General features: G+C 37.7%; 2 protein-coding genes across 2 annotated transcripts in view; both read right to left on the reverse strand.

Moving 5' to 3' along the window:
• LOC137969563 (mitochondrial Rho GTPase 1-A-like) overlaps window positions 1–4,563 on the reverse strand; it is a 23,302-nt gene extending 18,739 nt beyond the window's left edge. Inside the window, exons 1-5 of the mRNA XM_068815864.1 lie at window positions 4,303–4,563; window positions 4,136–4,194; window positions 2,899–2,980; window positions 2,275–2,318; window positions 412–465 (exon numbers count right to left, since the gene is read on the reverse strand). Of these exons, the coding sequence (XP_068671965.1) occupies window positions 412–465; window positions 2,275–2,318; window positions 2,899–2,980; window positions 4,136–4,194; window positions 4,303–4,336 (273 nt within the window). The 5' untranslated portion in view covers window positions 4,337–4,563. The remainder of the gene's footprint in view (window positions 1–411; window positions 466–2,274; window positions 2,319–2,898; window positions 2,981–4,135; window positions 4,195–4,302) is intronic.
• A 3,917-nt stretch (window positions 4,564–8,480) lies between these two features.
• The window catches only part of LOC137969564 (protein Tob1-like), a 1,697-nt gene continuing 177 nt past the window's right edge, over window positions 8,481–10,000 (reverse strand). The window contains exons 1-2 of the mRNA XM_068815865.1: window positions 9,769–10,000; window positions 8,481–9,314 (exon numbers count right to left, since the gene is read on the reverse strand). The exon at window positions 9,769–10,000 is cut by the window's right edge and continues 177 nt beyond it. Of these exons, the coding sequence (XP_068671966.1) occupies window positions 8,818–9,314; window positions 9,769–10,000 (729 nt within the window). The 3' untranslated portion in view covers window positions 8,481–8,817. The remainder of the gene's footprint in view (window positions 9,315–9,768) is intronic.

The raw sequence follows: 10,000 nt of genomic DNA on the forward strand, positions 1-10,000 counted from the left end.
CGCCTTTACTTTAGTAACCCTGCAAAGTTCTGGCATATCAGGTGTAATATCAGCTGAGAAACTCTAAGTTGAATCTTAAAAAAAATTACAGAGTGACGTTTGTATGACTGGGGGTACGTCGGACTCCGTAAATTCGTAACTTACATTTTCTCAGCTGATACAACACCTAACAAGCTGAAACTTTGCAGGGCTATTAAAGCAAAGTGTTCTTTCTATTTCTGGTATCAGTCGCTCATTTAGTTCAATTTTAACTCATTCAAATCCATTGCCGCCATTTTGGAGAAGGGTCTATTGGCACTATTTCTTCTTCTTCTTCTTCTTCTTCTTCTTCTTCTTCTTCTTCTTCTTCTTATTATTATTATTATTATTATTACAATTACTATTATCATTGTTATTAATGTATCAACCTACCCTTTCAAGAGACTGATCCACTGTTACATCAAAGACAACACAAACTACATTTGCCTGCAGAACAACCAGCCCAATGACAAAATTGTGTTACTTAAGCTGCAGATGTCATGTGTACAGAGAATTTTGATAGAGAGAAACAAAGTCAGGGGGGAGCGGGGTGGCAAGATCTCGAACTGAAGGACTCAAAATCAGACGCAAAGCGTTGGAATTTCTGAATAAGGAAGAATACTCATCAACCAATTGTTGGTTTTTGAGAAAACTGTGGAACTGGTGTATCAAATAAAAATGATTTAGGAGCAAAGTACATGTAGAGAATCAACTAAAGACAAAGCCGAAACAGCAATGGCTTTAGAGATCTTTCTCATGCGCTTTTTTTTCTTGTGCTTTTTAATAATTATGACTTTCCTTGCATGAAAAGTTGGTGACCAAAATTTATGATCTGGCAACCAAATTTCCCCCATTCGTCGCCAGCTGGCACCTGTGCAAAAAAGTTAATTTCAAGCCCTGACATCACAGGCACAAGTTTAGAGCTCATTGAGGTCAGCTGTTTGTTTTTTTAAACCTGACTGCTGACCAGGTTCTGGTTTTCAATTGGATTGCAGGCTCAAGCCAGGACTTGTAATCAGGCCACCTAAATATAAGTGAAGTTTAGGTCCATTTTAAACGTCGCATTTTACTGTACATGTGCCGAATCTAATGCAAATGAGAAAAATCTATTGTTTTCACTCACTTGCATTACATTTGGCACATGTAAAATGCGACGTTTAAAATGGGCCTAAAAGAGACAGTGTGGCCCAGTGATTAGTGTGCTTGCCTTTATATACGGGGATCCTGGGTTCAAGACACATTCTGACCACTGGTTGGATTTTTTCCAGGTAGTCCCTGGTTCAACTTCTCAGCTGCACTTGTAAATAGCCAATTAGCTTGCCACTGGCCAGTTGGGATTCTTAACAGTTGTTGTGGGGAGTGGTCAATTAAGTAAGTATTGTATTGTATTATCTGTGGCTCGATGCTGCTAGACGGCCATACTACATCAACTAAAGCTCTTAACAGTCAACGCTTTCATGTTCAGGTGGAAAACGGTTTGGAAAATACTCTTTTCCTGCATTTTTCGAAGGTTTCAATCCAAAAAGATGACTCTGAATATTTGATTTCTGGTCAGAGGTTTATTTAGCACTCGCATTTTTGAAAAGACTGTGATGGTATTTGGTAACCTACTCAATATGGCAGTACACTCTTCTTGTAAACTTCCTATGTTAGGGGATATTTATTATTTTTTTAACTCTTCTTATTTTAACTTGGTTTTCTTTAATATCTGATTGCTTTTCGTCAAGGCCAAACAAAAAAAATTCAAAATTGTTTTATCCTGTAAATTTGAAGTTTAATTAAGGCCAGTAGGAATAAATGATCCAGGAGCCCCACTTTTAGGCTTGGCTAAATTTATGTATTAATAATAATTTATTAAACCCTTCTGCAGAAGAACAACAAAGAATGGATCTTTATAGTCTGTGAATACAGCCGCCTCTCATCAATAACTACCGCTTGGGCCGATGCATGTATTCGCAGGCTAGTATCTTTATAGATATAGCCGTACATGCAGACCAGAACATTGCGGAGACCCAGAATGAAAAAGTAGATAGATACCAAGAGCTGTCATTTGGGGTGAAGCGAATAAACCAGGCTTCAAAAATTAAGTGTGATACCCATAGCGGTCGGTACATTGGGAACAATAAAAGAGGCAAGACCATGGCAAGAAAAGTTAGGTGTACCTGACATCATTGGCAGTGTACAACTGGCCCCCATTCTAGGAGCAGAGCATGTGCTAAGGAAGTATTGTGTTTATTTTATTATCATTATGTTTACCTTAATAATCTCATCCACAAGCATATCTTCAGACTGCTCTAAGGCTATTTGGAACATAAAACCACACACTCATTTATAATATAAATACACTGTACACCATGTATAATATTTTTCAAGTATGTTATCAAACAATAGCCCTCAATGATTTGCACTTTCCCCTATGTAGGGAACTGTGTAATGTGATGTAAAACATGATTTGATATAAATATGGGATACTTTAAAATTTTGTCGCAAAGAAAGAGAAGATTAATATCAGCATAAGAAAAGAGTTTGATTCCCATATTACTTGAAACCAGTTCAATTTTGATTTTTCTCTGTCTAATATTCATTCTCATAATCTGAAACAAAGAAATATCAAACTTGAACTGGTTTAAAAAACTTGGAATCAGGAAAAAATTTGAACCATGTCCATTTTGGGTACTATAGTTAACACTCTGATGTTTTGACATTATTCATTACCCTCCATTTCTCTATCAATGGGATCACTTTGATGCCATGAAATCTATAAGAACAGTGCTCATGAATTTCAATCTATGGTGACAGGCAATGAGATATCATTGCTTGTCAGCATGCACAAATTAATTCACTCAGAGTTGATAAAAAAAGATTAGAAAACATTATTACCACAATAATCCACAATGTGCGTTGGGACTTTCTCCGGAGTAACATCAGCTGGAATCGTTATTTCTTCTGCTTTGGTAGGAACCTTGTAATTTAAGAGGATGATTAAAAAAATTAAGACTTACACCTGAGCCTTTCATATTTTGAAGTGCACCTCAACTCAAATATTTTTTGTTCCCAGTATAAATCTCCCTATCCAGAGAAAACATATGTCACCATTGTTACCCAGAATTTCACAATATTGATACCTTAATTTTTTGGCTGCCAGACATAAAACAGTGGACGTTATTAATAAAATGCACGAATTGCCTTCATATTAATTGTAGAATTCTTCAAAACTCTATTTCTTGTATGCATTATTGGTTCTCTATTAATTGAAATGAGTATTAAAATAAGGTCACAATACCAGCAGGTACCTACCCTTAAAAAGAGACAAGCAGGGATCTAGATTGATAAATCATACATAGTACCAAAATAACCATATCGTAAGAGCATTGAAATCAAAATAATGAAATGCTCAAACATAACAACCAAATTTGATTCAAGAGTGGCGTGACATTGACAATTCATGTGACTTGTGATCAGTTGAAGCCTTTGTATGGTGCGCATGGCTAGTAAATCATGCTAGCCAGTCTTTTTAGTGGGTAAATACATGCAATACACCTGTACATGCCTAACGAAATATTTTGTTTCAATGGAAATGTATTGAAAGGTGTAAGTACAAGTCTTTGATCCTTTTTTTCGATCATTTGCAAGTAGGAAATACGAATGCTTAAAGCACAGCTTTAAAATGTATTTCAGAAATTCATGTTTTCTGTCTATGATCAGAAGCAAAAAACATTATGGACACTTTTTGGTGACCAAATTCTTGCATCTGGCAACTGAATAATCTTTTTTGTCATCACCTGGCACCTGCACCCAAAAGTTAATTTTGGACCCTGTGAGCAGACTACAAGGTAAGTCTGGATAACTTCCCTTCTGGACCATCACATGCCGCCCTCAGAACTTTTTACCCCTTCCCTGCCCTCACCCGCTGTTCTAGAAAAGATTTCGTCTGAAGGATGTCATTAGAGATGAAAAGGTGGCTTAGGGCTAGAGCTTACATTAATAATAATTGGAAAGGAAATTTTCCCGGGGCTGCACATCTTGGAGGGGATGTGTCTGACGTTCAGACCGAAATATAAGCGCACGAAGTGGAAAGCATATTTAATTAACATCGATCTCCTCTAATTTTGATTACCTCTTCTGGAAATTCCTCACTGACTAGGGACAGAATTAACGAGGTTTTTCCAACTTGAGCTATCACACAAAAGAAAATTGATTAGAAAGAAACCTTTCCATCTTTCTCAAGTTATGATTATGTTTGTTTTATCAATAAAACAACAACAAACTGTCATTTATACTTACGATCGCCTACGAGCAATATTCGCACGTCCTTCATTCTTCTGCAATCGATCGAATTGAAATTCCGCTAAACTAGCCTAGTGACACTCGATTTTAAGAATAGGGAATAGTCTTAGGACACGTTAAGTCGGTAAAAAGTGATCTATGTTTTAAAATATGTTAATTTTAAAGTGATTTTCTCCCTTCATTTTGTGGTTAGTATTTACTCAGATTTACCGCCTTGGATCAAAACTGTGGGCATGATCAGTGATTGTTTGCCACTGTACACAATTGTCTGAACACTCCCGTCCCTCTCCCGTCCCCAGATGCTGTCCTCTCCACTACCACCGTGACAGCCCGGGCGGGGGGGGGGGGGGGAGGGGGGTACTTTAGGAATTTCTGGGTGGGGATGTGCCGCTGGGACCCTGGAACCCTTAGCCTATACCAGAGTTAGTTCAGCTGAATTTTGCTACCCTATACTAGAGTAAACTCCCACCGATTTCCGTCTAAATACCGATACTTGACAGTTAATAATATCCAGAAGAGTTTCATGATAGCCATTTATCGACGCTGTTGAAGCTGAGTTGCGTAAACTTAAACTTTGCCGACTCGATGTTTTTATATTTTTGAGCGGGAATTACTGGTTTCCTTAGTCTTGATAAAATCTTCAAGCGACTGGTCAGTTTTGTGAAAAATGATACCCTATTCTAGACCCAAACGCTCTGATTTATATACCCCATGCTAGAGTAAACTGCTTGAAAACCATACCCTTCACAGCGGCACTTACCTATAAAACCCATATATGGCAGTCCCCCCCCCCCCCCCCCGGGCGTGACAGCTTGGGGCCGATTTTTGTAGCATGCGACAGACCATGCGACAGGCTTCCACGTTACAACAGGCATAAAAACTCGTTTGCGATTGTCGCGTACGTCAGAAAAACATGCTTTAAAACGCTGCAACAGACGGACGTAAGTGATGTCGTAGGCCTGTCGTATAAAGCTCTGTTGCTTGGGCTCTTGATGCATCATGGGTAATCAGGGTAAGATTGAGAGAAATTCAAAGAAGGTTTGTGTGGAAGTTCAAAACAATGAAAAGTATGTTGCTTGGGCCAAATTATCGTAGTTACTAAAACATGCAACCAGCCAAAACCACCCAAAACCACCCAAAACCAACGTGACAGTCACGCAACATCACACAGACGGCGATGTACGCAAATACAACACAAACCGTGGATGGTTTTGGGTCGTTTTGGCTGGTTTGGTTGGTGGTTTTGGCTGGTTTTGTGTGGTTTCATGTTTTAGTAACTACGCGAAAAGTATTCATGATATGCAATTTTGGGATTTTTTATTTTCCAAAAGAGAAGATATGCGCTCAAAGGTGCGGCAGAATAAAGCTGGAGAGAATGGCTATTGTAGAGATTATTTTATGAAAAGTTTCTGCCATACATTTCCTGTATTAAATTCCAAAGGCACCAAATTACAGAAAATGTATGGAGACGAAAAAGCAATATTTAGGAATTCCAAAGAATAGATACCAAGTCCAGTTCATCTCAGTTGTGAACTTGAACTTATTTGTTTGGTTTATGAAGGTGAAACCCTATAAAGTAGAGTCATGTACAGTTTATTTTGCTTTGAATTTCCATACAAACCTTTGAGTTTCCCGCCATGTTGCCCTGATTACCCATGTTGCACTTATGAAGGTGAACTGGTCTATTGGAAGGGTGGGGATATGTGTAGGGGGGGGGGGGGGGCAAAGTGAAACATTAATACTGCGAGAGCCTTTGAAATGGGGCTCGGGTCAGCTAATTTGGGATTGTAGAGCAATCTTGATGCATTGCCTGAATTTGCTTGGGAAGTTCAGAGTCCCATTGGTGATGTCAGGTTAGCATCCTACTCTCATGCAGTCTCTCCAAGTTTTTCTGAGATTATTGTAGATATTAATAATATAATATGTTGATGTCTTTAATATATTTGTTAATGTCTTCTGGAGGTTAAGCTTATAAAGCCGCCCCAAATGTCCCACGCATGTGGTACATCTAAGCCATGCCAGAGTGCTCAAACTAGCGAGCTAGTGAGCATGTGCAATATATATATGCACAATATATATATACACACAATTATATGTATACAATGTGCCCTCCCGGTTGTCACCATAATGGCTTTATGGCAACTCCTGAACTTGGGCACAGGATGTGTCACAAGAGTGCTCAAACTGCAAACAGTGAGTGAAGCATTATGCCAATAGTGAACACCTATTATGAGGCTCTCCACCCAATCCAGAGAGTGCCCAAACTGTATGAACAGTGAGCGTAATACACAATATGTATACAATGTGCCCTATATATTACAATATGTAATATATAATTTATTAGTTGTTGCTATCATATAAGTTGTGCATACACTTGAAATCAAAAGAAAATGTTTGCGAGTTAATGCATTTTTGCTCTGCAGTTTGAAACTTGATTGTAACAAAACTATTAAAGAGTTAACTGTATAACAAAAGAAGAAACGAAAGGATTTGCTCTTTTGCAAGTTTTCATAATCATTAACATACAAAGAGTACCTATAATCAACTCTCCCCAAGGGGCTTTTCAGTGCTTAAACAGGGTCAGCATTTTAAGTGCTTTGAATGTCCATTATATTTAAATTTATACATTTGAAGCACATAAAAAATTCAAATTGGTTCTAATCCAAACCAAAGTACTGAACAAAAAGTGGTCCTCGAATCATGGTCACTGTAACTCAAATTGTGTGAGTTTTCTTGAAAGTGAATTTGTTTCTCTACACAGGATCCTAGAAAGAGGCACTCCTTGTGCTTCAGGAAAAAAATAGAGGAAATTCTTAACTGGACCAGATGTTGGATCAACAAAATTGCTGGGTAAACCTGTGATACCTTTACAAAACAATCTGTTGAAAGATCACTTGAAAGACAGGTGACACTTGTCCTCAAATTTGTCTTTATTTTTCCATTACAAAAACTTTTTAAATTGTACAAGATCATCATGCATACCAAAATGTTATTGTCAAAAGGAAATACAAATAAAATTGTCATTTCTCAAAACTTTAAACCTGCCAGTCAGGTTTTAAATGTTCAAAAACCAACTTGGTTTGATAACTCTGGGTATGTCTTCCAAGCATGACTGAGTTTGTACCTTATCGCACACTATTTTTATGTAACTGCTGTTATGCTAAAATATTCCTAATAATGGTGTGCAAAATACATCCCCCTTTTTCATGTCGCTTTGGTAAATTTGTAGTTTAACTAAGTGAGGTGTAATCCCCACCCCAAGCATTAGTAAGACTATAAAATTTGAGCACAATTGGATTAAAGTTGTTAGAAGGCTTCTTAAGAAGGCTCCAGGCACCTGTGCAATCATCTAGACTCTATTTGTTATTACTTTGCATTTAAAGCAGGGGCACTCACATTTGGTAAACCAACTATCATTGGATGCCATTGCCAGAGACGACAACCATTTTTGCAGTTATTTTGTTTTTAGTCCCAGTCACATTTATCATTGATGATTAAAACCAAGATTTATTAATTTAATTAACATATTGTGTGAACTGAATTTCAGGAAATCAGCCAGTTACTGCAAAGTCTTCTATACTCAGGGGTTTGGAAGTATCTCAACTTAGATAAAATGTGAGACGGACCAACATACATCATTTTTGGCCGACGATTTCTTTCCACTAAACTTCCAAACACCAAAGCAAATGGGGTATCATTGATCTATGGCATTTTTGAAAGCCAGAGTTCCAGCTGTGCATTATTTTTTAACTATAATGAGTATGGTTATGAAAATTAACCACCAGTACACTCTTTTCCTGTAAGAACGTCTAATTTTGGGGATAAGGGTGAATGTACTTTTTTCCTTTACAATTTGAGCCTGAAAACACTATGTTCTTAAAGTTGTGTGGTATACTAACTTTGACTACAACTGAGTTGTTCTTGTGTATTAAGCAATGAGAGAACCATTGTTAATGCTACGAAACATCTGTAAGTATTAGAGTGAATGTCCTGTTAGACTAGGCTGTAATCTTAACACATTCACTGCACAGGTGCCCCAGTCTCACTCCAAGAAGTCAGTGGGTTAATATTATGGTTAATCTAGATCTTAGCCTGGATTTTCTTTTAAAAAAAAGTTCTTTTCAAAAAAGAGTGTACTTCATACAAAAGCACCAAGAGAGGCCTCAAGCAGATAATATGTTGCAAGTAAAGTTTACTTTTAATATTTCTTCAAAAAGTCTTAAATACAATAATTCAATATAAATCCAAGGCCGTTTGGGCTCCGTTATTGACATTTTCTTTGAAATGAGAACAAAATAGCCTTTTACAACTCTTCAAGAAACACTATACATTTTCTTTTATGAACAAAACTCATTCTGTACAAATGTACACCGTTGGAGAAATACTGTAACTTATTCTGGTAAAAATTTACAATTCTTCTTTCACGATTTCTTTTGTCAATTTATTTATACAAATCTAGAGCATACACATTAATGCAAGAATCCAGCTTAGTAAACTCAAAACAAAACATTTTCAAGCCAATATTGGTAACTGTGGAGCCGGGTTGAAATTTCCTAATTCATTGTAGTTAAACCAGTCAAAAACTGGAGAAGATATAAAAGAGCTTCGAGTGGATTCCAGCCCACTCCTTGCTTGTGAATAACTCTGAGCGAAGGTTTCTTTCGGACTACGATAGCTGAACTCCTTGGCGTTGGCTGACATAGATGTAGGGGATGTTCTCTTTGCGCGAAATTTATAGAGAGAAGATTCGTCTGCTGTGCTCCAACTGTTGTATGTGAATGGTGAACTGTATGAAGAAGGTGACGAAGTTGATGGAGGAGAGAAGATGGGTGAAGAGCGATCAGCCATCAATCTGGGAGGACTATGACTTCTAAATGGAACTGGGCTAATAGTGTTCGGCATTCCTCTGTTGTGGCCGTTTAAAAGATTCACCCAACGAGCGGTTTCGTCGCAAATTTCTTCAGCTTTCTTTTCTTCTTTATAAATTGTCTTCACAGGCCCTTGTTCGCCTAAACGAGAGGACAAATTAAAAGCAGACATTAGTTATTCATACACAACCTCCGAGACATCTGCCGACGGTGTTCACAAAGATACGAGTGGGAGTTTTAGGAGAGGAAAAAATAAGAAGGGAAAAAACGAATGAATTTTAGTAGCGACATTTGAGAAAGAGGAAGACCCTTGAAATGCGATTACAAAGTTGAAAAGGAAAAACGAGTTGCGACTTGTATATTTATTTATGTGCTTACGCGTGCAATTTTTTAAACCTCTCGAATTTTCGAATGTTCGCGAGATCGCGTTCTATTAAAAGCACATCTAGCCTACATACAATACGGGAAGAAAAGCAATTGAAAAGAAACACAGCCGAAGATGACGGAAGGCTTTGACATAACCCTAAATAAACTAATTGTTTCGGCCAAAAGCATAAATAAAATTGTACGTGGACTGTACGTGTAATGCACTCACCAATTCTGAAAGAGACCTCTTGTGGATCGATCCACAAACAAAGTTTTTGTGGTAAATTGGCTTTAACATCTTGAAGACAAAGTCCACTCTCTTTGGCAGCCGAACTGAGTACAGGATCTAAGTTATCGGTGATGAGAAGACAGCGATATCCGCTTCCTTTTGAGGGTTTTTCGGGATACCAATGGCCTTCGAATTTCTTTGTTAACCGTTTGACTACTTCTTCGCCAAAGAG

The sequence above is a fragment of the Montipora foliosa genome, chromosome 9 (assembly GCF_036669935.1).
Source record: "Montipora foliosa isolate CH-2021 chromosome 9, ASM3666993v2, whole genome shotgun sequence".
NCBI lineage: Eukaryota > Metazoa > Cnidaria > Anthozoa > Scleractinia > Acroporidae > Montipora > Montipora foliosa.